The 18,638-nt window shown below is 35.8% G+C and overlaps 1 protein-coding gene across 1 annotated transcript; it reads left to right on the top strand.

The window, feature by feature from the left end:
* Positions 1–5,409: 5,409 nt before the first annotated feature.
* Positions 5,410–9,211, top strand: LOC145089379 (uncharacterized). Its single transcript, XM_079027822.1, has 2 exons — positions 5,410–8,607; positions 9,179–9,211. The coding sequence occupies exons 1-2, from the start codon at positions 5,410–5,412 to the stop codon at positions 9,209–9,211; spliced, it is 3,231 nt and encodes a 1,076-aa protein (XP_078883948.1).
* The last annotated feature ends 9,427 nt before the right edge of the window (positions 9,212–18,638 follow it).

The following is an 18,638-nucleotide window of genomic DNA, read 5'->3' as shown; positions in this document are numbered from 1 at the left end:
ATTTTCCATTCAGCTTTACCAATCCCTGACGCAACAGCTCCAGACACACTTGGCTTACGACGAGCTTTATAGATCGTAGCTGAAGTTTGATCAATAACCCCAGGAGGAACTAACTCATTCACATCCACTTTCAGTCCTAACATACCGGACAGCAGCACTTTTATCCGGAGGTTTAACTTTCACTTCCTTCAATCAATCCGCTTTGGATGATGCACCCATTAGGACAACGGAAATAGAAGAGAAATTGCTTCACCAATTAAATGAAATACGTCGGAAAAGCAGCACCGATGAACCGAAAACTAGATCGCACCACCGTTAGAGAGAATCAGGGGAAGAGAGAGAAAGAAGAGAGAGAAAGCGAAAAAGTTCCTTGGATAGCATTGTTTAATACTTGAGTTCCACAACAGAAGTTTATACAATTTAAGCAATGCTTTGATGAGGATTGTTTCATTCTTGAGTTCCACGATAGAAGTCTATGCAATTTAGCAAAGCTTTGATAAGCATTGTTTAGTTCTTGAGTTCCACAATAAAAGTCTATGCAATTTTAGCAAAGCATTGATGAGCATAGTTTGATACTTGAGTTCGATAATAGAAGTCCATGCAATTTAGAAAAGCTTTTATGAGCATTATTTCATTCTTATGTTCCAAAATAGAAGTCTACGCAATTTAAGCAAAGCTTTGACGATCATTGTTTCATTCTTGAGTTCCACATTAGAAGTCTATGCAATTTAGCAAAGCTTTGATGAGCATCGTTTTATTCATGAGTTCCACAATAGAAGTCTATGCAATTTAAGCAAAGCTTTGATGAACATTGTTTAATTCTTGAGTTCCACAATAGAAGTCTATGCAATTTAAGCAATGCTTTGAAGAGCATTGTTTCATTCTTGAGTTCCACATTAGAAGTGTATGAAATTTAGCAAAGCTTTGATGAACATGGTTTTATTCTTGAGTTCGACAATAGAAGTAGTCTTCTTAATTTAGCAAAGATTTGATGAGCATTTCCTTAATCTTGAGTTCCACAATAGTACTCTATGCAATTTAAGCAAAGCTTTGACGAGCATTGTCTCATTATGGAATTCCACATTAGAAGGCTATGCAATTTTGCAAAGCTTTGATGAGCATCATTTAATTCTTGAGTTCCACAATAGAAGTCTATGCAATTTAAGCAAAGCTTTGATGAGCATCGTTTGATTCTTGTGTTACACAATAGAAGTCTATACAATTTAGCAAAGCTTTAATGTGCATTGTTTCATTCTTGGGTTCCACATTACAAGTCTATGCAATTTAGCAAAGCATTGATGAGCATCGTTTAACACTTGAGTTCCACGTTAGAAGTCTATGCAATTTAGCATAATTTTAATGAGCATTGTTTAATTGGTGAGTTCCACAACAGAAGTAGTCTTCGCAGTTTAGCAAAGCATTGTTGAGCATTATTTAATTCTTGTGTTCCACAATAGAAGTCTATGCAATTTAAGCAAAGCTTCGATGAGCATTATTTCATTCTTTACTTCCACATTAGAAGTCTATAGAATTTAGCTAAGCTTTGATAACCATTGTTTAATTCTTGAGTTCCACAATAAAATCCGTCTTCGCAATTTAGCAAAGCTTTGAAGAGCATTGTTTAATTTGTAAGTTCATAATAGAAGTCTATACAAATTAAGCAAAGCTTGATCAACATTGTTTCATTCTTGAGTTCCACATTAGAAGTCTATGCAATTTAGCAAGGTTTTAATGAGCATTTTTTAATTCTTGAGTTCCACAATAGAAGTAGTCCTTGCAATTTAGAAAATCTTTGATGAGCATTGTTTAATTCTTGAGTTCCACAATAAAAGTCTATACAGTTTTAGCAATGCTTTGAAGAGCATTGTTTCATTCTTGAGTTCCACATTAGAAGTCTATGCAATTTAGCAAAGCTTTATTGAGCATTGCTTAATTCTTGAGTTCCACAATAGAAGTAGTCTTTGCAATTTAGCAAAGATTTGATGAGTATTTCTTTATTCTTGAGTTCCATAATAGTACTCTATGCAATTTAAGCAAAGCTTTGAACATCATTATTTCACTCTTGAGTTCCACATTAGAAGTCTGTGAAATTTAGCAAAGCTTTGATAAGCGTTGTTTAATTCTTGAGTTCCACTATAGAAGTCTTTGCAATTTATCAAAGCTTTCATGAGCATCTTTTAATTCTTGAGATCCAAAATAGAAGTCTATGCAAGTTAAGGAAAGCCTTGATGAGCATCATTTAATTCTTTAGTTCCACAATAAATGTCTATGCAATTTTAGCACAGCTTTGATGAGCATGGTTTGATACTTGAGTTCCACAATAGAAGTCCATGCAATTTAGAAAAGCCTTGATGAGCATTGTTTCATTCTTAAGTTACACAATAGAAGTCTATGAAAATTAAGCAAAGCTTTGAAGAGCATTGTTTCATTCTTGAGTTCCACATTAGAAGTCTATTGATTTTAGGAAAGCATTAATGAGCATTGTTTAATACTTGAGTTCCACAATAGAAGCCTATACTATTTAAGCAATGCTTTGATGAGGATTGTTTCATTCTTGAGTTCCACAGTAGAAGTCTATGCAATTTAGCAAAGCTTTGATAAGCATTGTTTAGTTCTTGAGTTCCACAATAAAAGTCTGTGCAATTTTAGCAAAGCATTGATGAGCATAGTTTGATATTTGAGTTCGATAATAGAAGTCCATGCAATTTAGAAAAGCTTTTATGAGCATTATTTCATTCTTATGTTCGAAAATAGAAGTCTACGCAATTTAAGCAAAGATTTGACGATCATTGTTTCATTCTTGAGTTCTACATTAGAAGTCTATGCAATTTAGCAAAGCTTTGATGAGCATCGTTTCATTCATTAGTTCCACAATAGAAGTCTATGCAACTTAAGCAAAGCTTTGGTGAACATTGTTTAATTCTTGAGTTCCACAATAGAAGTCTATGCAGTTTAAGCAATGCTTTGAAGAGCATTGTTTCATTCTTAAGTTCCACATTAGATGTGTATGCAATTAACAAAGCTTTGATGAACACGGTTTTATTCTTGAGTTCAACCATAGAAGTAGTCTTCTCAATTTAGCAAAGATTTGATGAGCATTTCTTTATTCTTAAGTTCCACAATAGTACTCTATGCAATTTAAGCAAAGCTTTGACGAGCATTGTCTCATTATGGGATTCCACATTAGAAGGCTATGCAATTAAGCAAAGCTTTGATGATCATCATTTAATTCTTGAGTTCCACAATAGACTATGCAATTTAAGCAAAGCTTTGATGAGCATCGTTTGATTCTTGTGTTACACAATAGAAGTCTATACAATTTAGCAAAGCTTTCATGAGCATTGTTTCATTCTTGGGTTCCACATTACAAGTCTATGCAATTTAGCAAAGCGTTGATGAGCAGTGTTTAACACTTGAGTTCCACGTTAGAAGTCTATGTAATTTAGCAAAGTTTTAATGAGCATTATTTAATTGGTGAGTTCCACAACAGAAGTAGTCTTCGCAGTTTAGCAAAGCATTGTTGAGCATTATTTAATTCTTGAGTTCCACAATAGAAGTCTATGCAATTTAAGCAAAGCTTCGATGAGCATTATTTCATTCTATAGTTCCACATGAGAAGTCTATGCAGTTTAGCAAAGCTTTGATAACCATTGTTTAATTCTTGAGTTCCACAATAAAATTCGTCCTCATAATTTAGCAAAGCTTTAAAGAGCATTGTTTAATTTGTGAGTTCCACAATAGAAGTCTATACAAATTAAGCAAAGCTTGATCAACATTGTTTCATTCTTGAGTTCCACATTAGAAGTCTATGCAATTTAGCAAGGTTTTGATGAGCATTGTTTAATTCTTGAGTTCCATAATAGAAGTAGTCCTTGCAATTTAGAAAATCTTTGATGAGCATTGTTTAATTATTGAGTTCCACAATAGAAGTCTATACAGTTTTCGCAATGCTTTGAAGAGCATTGTTTCATTCTTGAGTTCCACATTAGAAGTCTATGCAATTTAGCAAAGCTTTGATGAGCATTGTTTAATTCTTGAGTTCCATAATAGAAGTTGTCTTTGCAATTTAGCAAAGATTTGATGAGCATTTCTTTATTCTTGAGTTCCATAATAGTACTCTATGCAATTTAAGCAAAGCTTTAAAGAGCATTATTTCACTCTTTTTTTTTTTTTTTGAAAAGAGCCAAAGCTCAGCAAATTTTATTAAAAAGAATAAAAGAATACAAATACATATAAAAAATTAAAAACAAACAAACCCCTAACCAAACCAACCTAGCCATAACCAACTCCCCATCCACTTTTTAAACATATCAACTAAGCTCCAAAAGTCCCAAAAAACCTTAATGTTCATATGCTTACACCAAGGACTTATTAGAAGTGGGAAAAAAGGTAACTTCACCCCATTGCAAAAACCATCCCACCAATCACCATTAAGACCAAAGCAAGGGGTAAGGCCCTTAAAAAAACCCACAGTCCAAAAGTGAAAACTTAACAAATAACCCCATAAAAGATCAAACCCAAACATCCTACATACAAAATTAAAGTACCAAAAAATACAAAAAATATAACCCAAAATCCACTGCAAAAGCATCAAGAACTCATTCCAGCAACTTCTGTCAACTTTCAGCCCTTGTATCCCTCCTTTATTGTACTCTCTTTTATCCTGATCCATGCATGGATCATGAAAGCCCAAAATGTGATGGATTAGTGATTACTAGTGGGCTAGAAGGTGGTTTGGGCTCAATGGTTGGGTTGTGCATGGTAACCCACAAATTGAATTAGGGTTGCATGAAGACTAGGGCAACATTTTTAAGGCTTCATAAGTGCTAAAAACGTTACTATTTGCTTCATAAAGCCTCCTAGCCGTTTTTGACACTCTTTGGTGGATTAGGGTTACACTTTAATGCTTATGATGACTCCTTAATGCTTCTTATGGCTCCTTAATGAAGCATAGCCGTTTTTTTTTCATTTACAAGTCTCATGGACGTTGTTTTTGTGTTCTTTCAAGAGTTACCTTAATTTCTATTTACTAGTTTTAATGAATAATTGGTTGGTTGGCTTGTAACCACCAAATTTGTAATAAAGGCTTCATATAAAGCCAAATTATGCATGGAAAAAGTAATAGACGAATTTTTAAGAAAAAAAGCCTTTGTTCAATTGGAATTATTGTTATAATTCACGAATTATCTTGTTAGGACGTGTTCTTGACTTGATACGAACTCAATCCAATAGGTCTTGGATTGTTTTCACCGGTATACAACTTAATAGGTCTTGAGTTGTTACTAATCTATCCAATTCTTTCCATTCACATATCATTCGTGGTTACTATTCTCTCTTAATTTACCTAAACACCACCCTACTCACCAAATCAAGCCCATACACGCATCATAAGTGGTATCAGAGCGCATAATGGATTTTGATGATCCGGAGTTCCTACAAAATCTTCGTGAAGCATTAAGAAACATCCAAGAAGGTGGAAATCGAAGGCAACCCCGCCGTGGTGAACATAGGGTTGTGGAAGAATTCAAGGTGTCTGAATTGCCTGAATTTGTTGGTGGAACTGATCCTGAACGCTACTTGGAGTGGGAAAGGAAGATTGAAAGAATGTTTGAGTTCAAAGAAGTGGATGATGAAAAAAGCTGCAAGTATGCCATTCTCAAGCTAAGTGGTGGTGCTTCATTGTGGTTTGAAGGGCTTAAGGCCAAGAGAACCCGTGAAGGCAAAGAAAAAATTTGTTCTTGGCTTTCTCTAAAACGAAAGCTAAGAAAGAGATATGTTCCTTCTACTCATAGAATTGCCACTTACAAGAAGATTGCTGATTTGAGGCAAGGAAAAATGAGTGTTGGAGAATACATTGATGAATTTGAGAAGTTGACCTTGATGGGGGATATTGAAGAAATTGAAGAACAAAAAATGACTCGTTTTCTAAAAGGGTTGAACTACAACATTGCCAATGTTGTGGAGTTGTATCCTTATGCTGATTTTGGAACTCTTTGTGGTTTGTGTTTGAAGTTGGAGGGGCAGGCCAAAGCACGTTATGGTGGGAGTTCAAGTTCAAGTCTCGAAAGTCCCAAGTCAAAGTCGTGGTCCAAGCCCGAGTCTAGCAATAGACAAAATTCTGTTTCTACTCCTTCTGGTTCTAGTAGTGTTCCCGTTGCTCCTAAACTTACTAGTGGTACCAAAGAAACTAGTTTGGCGAAAATTAGATGTTTCAAGTGTCAAGGTTTTGGTCATTACCAAAATGCTTGTCCAAACAAAAGGGTGGTGACTTTAAGGGAGGCCATTGAATGTCGTGAAGAGTTGGAGGAAGAAGAGAGGTTGGCGGGTATTTTTTATGATACACAACAAGAAGAGGAAGAAGAGGAGGAGGTAGAGTATGAAGCACCGGTGTATGATACAGTTTTGGTGCTTAGAACCCTTAAAACTCAAGGGGTTCAAACCGTGGCTGATATGGATCAACGAGACCAATTGTTTCACACCAAATGTTTGGTTAGAGACAAGTGGTGTAGTTTGATTATTGATGGTGGAAGTTGTACTAATGTTGCTTCTAATGAAATGGTGATCAAATTGGGTTTGTCTACTACAAACCACCCAAAACCATATGTTCTTCATTGGTTGGATGATGGAAGCAAAATAAAGGTGACAAAACAGGTTAGAGTTGGTCTAACTATGGGGTCTTATGAAGATGAAGTGTTGTGTGATGTTATTCCTATGGATGCATGTCATATTTTGTTGGGGCGTCCTTGGCAATTTGATAGGGACGTGTTACATAGAGGGAGGAGCAATGAATATGAGTTGAAACACAATAATAAAAAAATTGTGTTAAAACCCATGTCCCCAACGGCCATAAGGTCCATGAATTCTAAACAAGTAAAAAAACCTAATCTTTCTATGTTTGCTAGTGAAAGGGAGGTGGAGCAAGTTCTTGACAAAGGTGATGTTATCTACATGCTTGTGGCCAAAGAGCATGCAAAGGTGGAGAAGATGGTGCATGGAGAAAACGCTATTGCTGATTTGCTTTTGGAGTTTCAAGATGTGTTTCCAAGCGAATTACCACCGGGTTTGCCTCCAATCCGTGGTATCGAACACCAAATTGACCTTATTCCGGGTGCTCCTTTGCCCAATAAAGCTGCCTATAGATGTAATCCGGAGGTGACAAAAGAGTTGCAAAAACAAATTGATGAACTCATGAAAATGGGTTATGTTCGTGAAAGCCTAAGTCCTTGTGCTGTTCCAGTTTTGTTGGTTCCAAAAAAAGATGGTTCTTGGAGGATGTGTGTTGATAGTAGGGCCGTTAATAACATCACCATAAAATACCGATTTCCTATTCCTAGAATTGATGATTTGTTGGACGAGTTGCATGGTTCTATTGTGTTCTCAAAAATTGATTTGAGAAGTGGTTACCATCAAATTCGTATGCGTGAAGGGGATGAATGGAAAACAGCCTTTAAAACTAAACATGGCTTGTATGAATGGACCGTGATGCCTTTCGGTCTAACTAATGCACCTAGCACTTTCATGCGACTAATGAATGAAGTGCTAAAATCTTTTTTGGGCAGGTTTGTGGTTGTGTACCTTGATGATATCTTGGTATATAGCAAGAGCTTGGAGGATCATTTGGTGCACTTAAAACAGGTTTTCGAGACGCTTAGAGCTCAAAAACTCTATGGGAAGCAAGAAAAATGTTCGTTTTTGGTGGAAGAAGTGGCATTTTTGGGTTTTGTGGTGTCAAGAAATGGCGTGTCTGTGGACCCATCCAAGACTGAAGCCATCAAGTCATGGCCTATTCCTACTAATATTTCTGAAGTTAGATCATTTCATGGTCTTGCTTCTTTCTATAGAAGATTTGTTCGTGATTTTAGCACCATTGCAAGTCCCATAACAGGTTGTTTGAAGAAAGGAGTCTTTGCATGGGGAGAAGAAGCTCAAAAGGCATTTGAGAAACTCAAGGCATTGTTGTGTGATGCTCCTATTTTGGCTCTTCCTGATTTTTCTCAACCATTTGAAGTGGAGTGTGATGCAAGTGGAGTTGGTATTGGGGCTGTTTTGATCCAATCCAAACGTCCTATTGCTTATTTTTCTGAAAAGTTGGGTGGTGCTCGTTTGAATTATTGCACTTATGATAAGGAGTTTTATGCTATTGTCCGTGCTTTAGATCATTGGAGTCATTATTTGCGTGCAAATCATTTTATTTTGCATTCTGATCATGAATCCTTAAAGTACATCAATGGGCAACAAAAGTTGAGCACAAGACATGCAAAGTGGGTGGAGTTCTTGCAATCCTTTCATTTCTCATGCAAATACAAGGATGGTAGAAGCAATGTGGTGGCTGATGCACTCTCGAGGCGTTACTCGTTGTTGGTGACTTTGGATGTTCGTTTCTTGGGATTTGAAACTCTAAAGGACCATTATCAATCTGATATGGACTTTGGAGATATGTTTTTGAAATGTGCAGGTGCTCCTAATGGTGAATTTGTGATTCAAGATGGCTTTCTATTCAAAGGCAATCGCCTTTGTGTCCCAAAACATGCAATACGGGAGTTGTTGATTCGTGAAGCTCATGGCGGTGGTTTGGCTGGTCATTTTGGCATTACCAAAACTTTGCAGGTGCTTAAAGAACATTTCTTTTGGCCGAAGATGTTGGGGGATGTAACCAACATAGTGGGCAAGTGTGTTACATGTCATATGGCAAAAACAACTTTCAAGCATGGTGTTTACACTCCTTTGCCGGTTCCTATTCGTCCTTGGGAAGATGTGTCCATGGATTTCATTATGGCTTTGCCTAGAACTCAAAGGGGGAAGGATTCCATTATGGTGGTGGTGGATAGGTTTTCAAAAATGGCTCACTTTGTGCCATGTCATAAAACAAATGATGCATCTAACGTGGCTGATTTGTACTTTAAAGAGGTGGTTCGTTTGCATGGTATTCCTAAAACAATTGTTTCTGATAGGGATTCCAAGTTTCTAAGTTACTTTTGGAACACTTTGTGGAGGAAAGTCGGTACTAAGTTACTTTTTAGTACATCCCATCATCCACAAACGGATGGGCAAACGGAGGTGACTAATAGAACTTTGGGTGCTTTGTTGAGAGGGTTGGTTAGCAAAACTCAAAAAGATTGGGACATCAAACTTGCACATGCTGAATTTGCCTATAATCGTTCTCCTACTTATGCTACAGGTCACTCTCCTTTTGAGGTGGTGTATGGTGTGAATCCTTACATGCCTTTGGATTTGATTCCATTGCCAAAGGATGAATTGGTTCACAAGGATGCTAATGACAAGTTGAAGGCTATGATGAAACTACACCAACAAGTTCGTGAGAAGATTGAAGCCGTGAATGAGTTGTACAAACAGAAGTCCAACAAGCATAGGAAACCACGTGTCTTTCAAGATGGTGACTTGGTGTGGGTGTATATGAGGAAAGAACGTTTTCCTAACAAAAGGAAAAACAAGTTGATGCCAAGAGCTGAAGGTCCTTACAGAGTGGTGTCACGTGTCAATGATAATGCTTATAAGGTAGATTTGGGAGGAGACCATGGAGTGCATGCTACCTTTAATGTGGGAGATCTTTCACCTTATCTTGATGATGATGGACTTGATGAATTGAGGTCAATTCCTTTCAAAGGGGGAGGGGATGATCCATGCATGGATCATGAAAGCCCAAAATGTGATGGATTAGTGATTACTAGTGGGCTAGAAGGTGGTTTGGGCTCAATGGTTGGGTTGTGCATGGTAACCCACAAATTGAATTAGGGTTGCATGAAGACTAGGGCAACATTTTTAAGGCTTCATAAGTGCTAAAAACGTTACTATTTGCTTCATAAAGCCTCCTAGCCGTTTTTGACACTCTTTGGTGGATTAGGGTTACACTTTAATGCTTATGATGACTCCTTAATGCTTCTTATGGCTCCTTAATGAAGCATAGCCGTTTTTTTTTCATTTACAAGTCTCATGGACGTTGTTTTTGTGTTCTTTCAAGAGTTACCTTAATTTCTATTTACTAGTTTTAATGAATAATTGGTTGGTTGGCTTGTAACCACCAAATTTGTAATAAAGGCTTCATATAAAGCCAAATTATGCATGGAAAAAGTAATAGACGAATTTTTAAGAAAAAAAGCCTTTGTTCAATTGGAATTATTGTTATAATTCACGAATTATCTTGTTAGGACGTGTTCTTGACTTGATACGAACTCAATCCAATAGGTCTTGGATTGTTTTCACCGGTATACAACTTAATAGGTCTTGAGTTGTTACTAATCTATCCAATTCTTTCCATTCACATATCATTCGTGGTTACTATTCTCTCTTAATTTACCTAAACACCACCCTACTCACCAAATCAAGCCCATACACGCATCATATCCTTCATCCTCCAAATGTGACTCAACATAATGGCCTTCCTGCTATAAACATTCGTACTATCCAAATTCACTACAAACAGCTTCATAATCAGCTTCATAACTCCTTTTCTGCAAACATAAAAAAAACCCACACTGGACTACACAATACCACCATATTATCAAACCCAGTTGCATACTTGACATGGCATCAATCACATGTCTAGGATTTTCCATTTGAATAATCTCAATTAAGATCATATCCAAACAAAAAATCCCAAAGGTACATATCACAAAATTCAAGAGCAAGCTCTTAAACCAGTGAATTAATCCGTCAATTCCTTGAAACCCGTCAATTCCTTTGAACCTATCATTCCGAAAAAACCCCCAATACAAACCTCCCATAAGAACAGTCAAACAATTCAACATCTCCATATTATCCCAATCCTCAAAACAAACAGGATCACAACAGCTACTCCTAACAAAAAAATTCAAAAAACCCATCAATTTTTTCCAAAAATACCCCATATCTGTAAAATTTCCCTGCTGACCATAACATTCATCTTCCTCAACCCTAATAACTTCAATTGAATTTCTTTCTCAATACACAAAATAACTCCTTCATTCGATTTTCTCAATTTACTAAAAATTCTTGAATTTCTTTCTTTCCAAATGTGAGAAACACAGCTAGCAAACACCCATTTTTTGATCAAAATCTCAATAGATCTCGAATTTAAGACTGAAGACAATTTAAGAACAAGATCATTCCAATTAGAATAAGATATGTCAATTCCAGCCTTAGAACAACAATGTTTCCATATACTATGCGAGAATTCACATTGAAAGAAAAGATGGTCATGAGAATCAGGAATTTTTAAACAGAAAGGACATAGTAAAGAACCTGATTTCTCCCAGCATTTAACTCGATCTTGAGTTTTCAGACGATTCAGAACAGCAAGCCATAAAATAAATGCATTCCTGGGAATACAATTACTATACCAAACACAGCTAACCCAATTGACTTTACTTCCAAAATTATTGATATCTCTCCAAACTTGCTTGCAAGAAAATTTTTTATTCACACCATTCATATCCCTCCAAACAGTAATATCCTTTTGATTACCAATATTACAAAACATGGGAGCATCTTTCAGACCAGGAAATTTAATTACCCAATCAACAGGCCATCTATAAGTATCATTAGTCAAAACATCACTGACTAAAGAATTTTCACTAAATCCATTTCTAAACCAATCCCTCCTTGATATAATTGTACTTAATATGCCAATTGGGTGCCACCAATCATGCCATAAAGAAGTATTTCTACCATCACCAACACATGAGACAATATGATGTCTAACAGTTTTTCTCAATTCCAAAAATCTTTTCCAAGTCCAATTCATACTTTTCTTCTGCCAAATCTCCCAGAAATTTCCATCACCAATGTAGTTTTCTCTCACCCACTGAACCCACAGAGAATTCTTGTTACTAATCAGATTCCAAATGTGTTTAATTAATAAAGCATCATTCCAGAATCTTAAGTCTTTAATTCCCAGCCCCCCATTTATTTTTGGCTTACAAACATCACTCCATTTAACTTTAGCTTTTCCTCTAACCACTTCTCCATTAGCCCACAGAAAGTTTCTACAAATCATTTCAATCTCCCTAATAGTAGCTATAGGAATTTTGAAAATTGAAGCCCAATACACATGAATAGAAGTCAGGACAGAATTTATGAGCTGTAATCTTCCAGCAAAAGAAAGCATCTTGTTTTTCCAATTACACACTCTCAATTTAATCTTATCAACAAGAGCAAAACAATCTCTTTTGAAAAGCATATTCACACACATGGGAATCCCAAGGTATTTGAAAGGAATTTTACCAATGTCAAAAGGTAAAATTCCCAAAATAATCCTTCTCATGTTTGGCTTCACACAGCTAAAAAAAATTTGGCTTTTTTCCATGCTAGCTTTCAAACCAGAAACAGAATTAAAATCGTCAAGGGCAGCTTTTATGACTCTAGCAGAATTGCCATTACCAAAAGAAAACACCAACAAATCATCTGCAAAACATAAGTGTGTAATCCTCTGAGAATCACACTTGCAATGAAATTTGAAACATTGGCTTTCTTCAATTTTCTTCACCAGGATTAGATTAAAAACCTCCATAACCAACGTGAATAAGTAGGGAGATAGAGGATCTCCTTGCCTTAACCCCCTCTTTCCTTCAAAATATCCATGGTCTTCACCATTAAAATTCAGCATAAACCAAGGGGAAGAAGTGCATGCCATAATCCAATTAACCATGACAGGATGAAATCCAAATCCAAGAAGAATTCTATTAAGAAATTTCCAGTCAACAGTATCATAGGCCTTTTGTATATCAATCTTTAAGGTACATTTAGGCATTCCTTTTTTATTTTTGTATCCCACCATCAATTCTTGAGCAAGGAGAATATTGTCAAGAATTGATCTTCCTTGAATAAAAGCAGATTGGTTATGACTAACTATATCACTTAAGCTGCCCCTTATTCTGTTTACTATTATTTTACTGATACATTTATAAAAAATGTTGCAGCAGGCAATAGGCCGAAAATCAGTAACTTTCCTTGGTTCTTCCACTTTAGGAATCAACACAATCCTAGTAGCATTAATACCCTTCAATAATTTTCCTGTCCAGAAAAATTCCCTCACAGCTTTACAAATATCTGTCCCAACAATACTCCAAGCACTCTTAAAAAACTTAGAGGAAAACCCATCAGGACCAGGAGCATGATTGTCAGCAATATCAAACATAGCTACTTTAACTTCTTCATCTGTGACCACTCTTATCATATTCATTGCCACTTTTTTATCCAACTTATTAATAAAAAACTCATTATTAAGTATAGACAAATCAGTGGCAACTTCACATCCCAAGAAATTCTTAAAATGATTAATAAATTTCTCTTTCATAGCCTTCCCCCTGATCCATCTTCCGTCTTCATCAAGCACCATCAAAATTCGATTCCTGTTAATCCTGCTTTTCAAACAACTGTGAAAAAACTTAGTGTTATTATCCCCATCAGAAAGCCATTTGATCTTAGATCTTTGAGAAAGCAGCTTTTCTTCATCATTACAAGCAACATTATATTCAAAAAGAATATTAGCATGCTCCTCCCGATATGAAGCATTAAACGGCTCCTGATCAATTTTCAACTGAATATTTCCCAATTGCTCCCTTAGATCCTTAATTTTCCTTCCCGACCCTCTGAATTTACTACACAGCTGTTTACACTGACTCTTCAACATTTTCAGTTTCTGAGTAACTTTGAACATAAAAAAGCCTTCAATATTTGAGGACCAGATATCCTTCACCATAGGCAGAAATTCTTCTTTATCCGCAATGAAATTAGCAAATCTAAAGGAAGATTTCCATCTCAATTTATCATTAGGAATGAAAAGAATAGCAGGACAGTGATCAGAAGTTCTGTATGGTTTAAATGCAGCATAAGCTGAAGGATAATCAGAAATGAATTTCGTGTTGACCATAATCCTATCCAGCTTCTTTAAAATTCCTTTATTCCCAGAAGGCGATTTATTCCAAGTGAATTGAAACCCAGTGCTATTCAAGTCTTCAACTTCAATAAAATTGATACATTCTCGAAAATCATCAACTCCTTTCAGACATCTCGAGCATCCTTCTGAATAATCGGAATCTTTTAACACAACATTGAAATCACCCAAAATACACCAAGCTTCCTTTTTCACAGTTAAGCTGAATTTTTTCAAATCTTCCCATAAAACCCTTCTTTCAATATAACCGGAAGCAGCATAGATGAAGGAAAAAAACATGCTATAATTAGAACCAGAAAATTTGACAAAGCAATGAATCACCTGTTTCGATTGAGATAAAACCATAACATCAAATAATTTTGGATCCCATCCAACAATTATTCTAGTACCAACATCACACTGTTTGTTATTAGAAACCCAATCCCAGTTTCCAAAAGATTTACTACACACATTCTTTAAATTTGAAATTTTGACATGGGATTCAACAACAGCACACATTCCCAGCTTATTATCCCTTATAACATCCATAACCTCTTTTTGCTTAACAGCTTTATTTAACCCCCTAACATTCCATACACCAATCGACATCATTGACTAATAACATGATTTTTGGCATTTACCACCTCAAATGCCTGAGATAATCCACTAATACTACTGCTATCATTATTCCTCTTGCTATCCATCTTCTTTTCAGCATTAACCATCACAAGATCTTCACTGCTAATGCCCATGTTATGAATCTCATTATATTTCAATCTGTTGTCATCAGTAGCAGAGAGAGTGCAATTCAGATCATCAAATTGAACACCAATTTTATCTCTTTTATCATCCTCTTCCATTCCAATTATAGCTTCCTCATCAATCAATCCCAAAACTTCAAAGCTATTTTTATTGCTGCTATCAGTTTCCTTATCACTCTTCTTAATCTCAGCCATATCATTGACATTCTTCTTTATAGTCACCTGTCTTTTGTCTCCTTTATTTACCTGATCATTATTATTATACTGTCCAGAACCCACCTTCTCAAATTTTTTATTCTTCTCCAAATTCCAATGCCCCACTCCTTTGTTATTCCAATTCCCATTTTGTCCCCAACCATTTCCACTTTTGTTCCCATATTGTCCCCTAAACTTATTCCCCACTCTTGAGAAATTACTCTTCCCTTTATTTTTCTGATTACCTATATTAGCAGCTTTCCACATAGAATTGCTAGTACCTTCTCCATCTTTAATAATTTTATTTTTCCTATTAGTAAATTCTGTAAATCCTTCATCATCAATCACATTTTTCCCTTTATCTTCCTTGCTAATCCCACTGCCACCATTTTGCATAGATTTAGCACCCATCATACTAGCCATACAGACCTTATCTATGTGCCCAAACACTTTACAATGACTGCATCTAGATGGCATCCAAGCATATTCCACATCAAAGCTTTGAATAACAGCAGAATTAGTAACAAAATCCCACGTTGAGATATCAATGTTTCTTTTCCATTCTTTATCAGCTGATATTTCGATAAGGATCCTGGCATAAGCATTTCTCCCTTTATGTTCCAAACACATCTCCTCAGTAAAAGAATCAAACGCAAGAGGAATTCCCAATTTACTAGCAATAATGCACAGATTATCCCCACTCCAAACCTCCAAAGGTAAGTCATAAATCTTGACCCAAACCGGAATCTTATTATGTCTATTTTTAGTTAAAGTCAAACCTGGTCTCCATCTTTGTAGAAATAAAGGCATATTATTGAACATTAGCCATGGACTTCCTTCAAGAATAGATAACATCCCTTGTTCATCACTGAATTTAAAAAAGAAGAATCCTTTATTATTCATGAATACCTCTTCAAGACCCACATTCTTCCATAGCCTTCTTACCTCCTTTTGAATCACTGGAAAAGCCAATTTCTTATCAATCATATATCCATATAAAGTATTCACATAAGGAATACTCGCATTTTTTAGATTTTCAATTGGGATAATAACAGGACCATCTTCTTCACCTTTTTCCCCTGGAATATATCTAACATCAATCTTACCCTTATGCCTATTCCCTTTTAACACACCAGCATAAGAGTTCTTTAAATTCCCCTGCACATCCTTCTCCATCGAATTTCCAATTTTAGCTGCTCCCAAAATAGAAGGAAAGGTATTAATACTATTAATAACAGTGCCTGCAACCAAATTCCCATTATTATCATTACTAATATTATTAATATCCTCCTCTTCCATCATTATTTCCTCATCTTCACTAGTTTCCTCCTCACTTGAATTAACTTCCCCCTCTTCATCTTCTGAACTCTCTTCTTCATTATCATCTCCCAACTTATTCTCCGTCTTATCCACTTTCAAATCATCCATATCCATATTCTGAATTATACCCTTATCAACTCCCTTTCCCACCTGTCCTTCTTCCTTCAATTCATTCAGAAACTGAAATCCCACTCCTGGAATGAAATCTTCATTATTATTAGCCCTTTTCTTCCCATCAGTTATTATCTTCACAACTTCATTATCTTCCCTATTAGAGTTATTCTGAATTTTAACATCCATCACCGATATGGTAGGGTTCACATTAACCATTTCACTAGTAACATTCTTCAATTCAGAGATTGGACTCAAAACTTCATTATTCATTATCAACCCATCCCAATTTTTCATCAAATTAGCAGTATTACCAGTTGGGATAGAAATAACATGAGAACTTACCTTTTTAGAATCACCAGACAACCCTTTCTTCAATTCCTTCTCCTTCCCATCAGATCCCGGTATAGAAATGTTAGAATCCGACTCAAAAACTGAGACAGATTCCGATTCTTCTCCCGTTTCCTCTTCTGAACCATCTTCATTGAAGAACTCTTCAGTATCCATCGGAGCTAATTTATCCACCTTCTTCCTAGCTCTGTTCTTAATCCTGAAAGATTTCCCCTCCATTTTCCATCCCGCTTTGCTAATCCCAGATGCAACAGCTCCAGTCACACTTGGTTTGCGACGAGCTTTATAGATCGTGGCAGATGATTGTTCAATTACCCCAGGAGGAACAAGATCATTCACCTCCATTTCAGTTTTTGTATAACGAACTGCAGCACTTTTATCCGGAGGTTTAACCTTCACGTCCTTCAATCTATCCGACTTGGAAGATGCTCCCATTAAATCAACAGAATTAGGAAAGAAATTGCTTCACCGATTAAAAGAAATTCGTCGGAAAAGCAGCGCCGATGAATCTAAGCTAGATCGCACCACCGTCAGAAAGAATCAGGATAGCATTGTTTAATTCTTGAGTTCCACATTAGAAGTCTACGCAATATAAGAAAAGCTTTGATGAGCATTGTTTGATTTATTAGTTCCACGAAGTCTATGCAATTTAGGAAAGCTTTGATGAGCATTATTTCATTCTTGAGTTCCACATTGGAAGTCTATGCTATTTAGCAAAGCGTTGATGAGCATTGTTTAATGAATTCCACAATAGAAGTAACCTTTGCAATTTAGCAAAGATTTGATGAGCATTGTTTAATTCTTTAGTTTCACAATAGAAGTTTATGCACTTTAAGCAAAGCTTTGATGAGCGTTGTTTCATTCTTGCTACAATAGAAGTCTATGCAATTTAGCAAAGCTTTGATGAGTATTCTTTATCTCTTGAGTTCCACATTAGAAGTCTATGCAATTTAAGCAAAGCTTTTGTGTGCATTGTTTAATTTTCGAGTTCCACAATAGAAGTCTACGCAATTTAGCAAAGCTTTGATGAGCATTGTTTAGATCTTGTGTTCCACAATAGAATTCTATGCAATTTAAGCAAATCATTGATGAGGATTGTTTAAATCTTGAGCTCCACAATAGAAGTATATGTAACTTAGCAAAGCTTTAATGATCATTGTTTAATACTTGAGTTCCACAATAGAAGTCTATGCAATTTAAGCAAGTCTTTGATGAACAGTGTTTGATTCTTGAGTTCCACAATAGAAGTCTTTGCAATTTAGCAAAGCTTTGACGAGCATTGTTTCATTCTTGGGTTCCACATTGGAAGTCTATGCAATTTAACAAAGCATTGATGAGCATTGTTTAATTGTTGAGCTCAACAATACGAATGTATACACTTTAAACAATGCTTTGATGAGGATTGTTTCATTCTTGAGTTCCACATTATAAGTCTATGCAATTTAGCAAAGCTTTGATGAGCATAGTGTAATTCTTGGGTTCCACAATAGAAGTAGTCTTCGCAATTTAGCAAAGCTTTGATGACCGTTGTTTAATACTTGTGTTCCACAATAAAAGTCTGTGCAATTTAAGCAAATCTTTGATGAGCATTGTTTCATTCTTGAGTTCCACATTAGAAGTCTATGCAATTTAAGAATGTTTTGATGAGCATTGTTTAATTTTAGAGTTGCACAATAGAAGTAGCCTTTGTAATTTAGTATAAGTTTGATGAGCCTTGTTTACTTCTTGAGTTCCATAATAAAAGCCAGTGCAATTATAGAAAAGCTTTGATGAGCATTGTTTCATTCTTGAGTTCCACATTATAAGTCTATGCAATTTAGAAATGCTTTGATGAGCATTGTTTAATTCTAGAGTTGCACAATAGAAGTAGCCTTCGTAATTTAGCATAGTTTTGATGAGCATTGTTTAATTCAAGAGTTGCACAATAGAAGTAGCCTTTGTAATTTAGCATAGTTTTGATGAGCATTGTTATATTCTTGAGTTCCACAATAGAAGTCTATGCAATTTAAACAAGGCTTCGTAATTTACCA

Source organism: Lactuca serriola, chromosome 2 (assembly GCF_051521515.1).
Source record: "Lactuca serriola cultivar US96UC23 chromosome 2, Lser_US96UC23_V15, whole genome shotgun sequence".
NCBI classification, from domain to species: Eukaryota; Viridiplantae; Streptophyta; class Magnoliopsida; order Asterales; family Asteraceae; genus Lactuca; species Lactuca serriola.
Note: the sequence above shows the minus strand (reverse complement) of the source record. Positions and strands in the feature narration are given on the sequence as shown.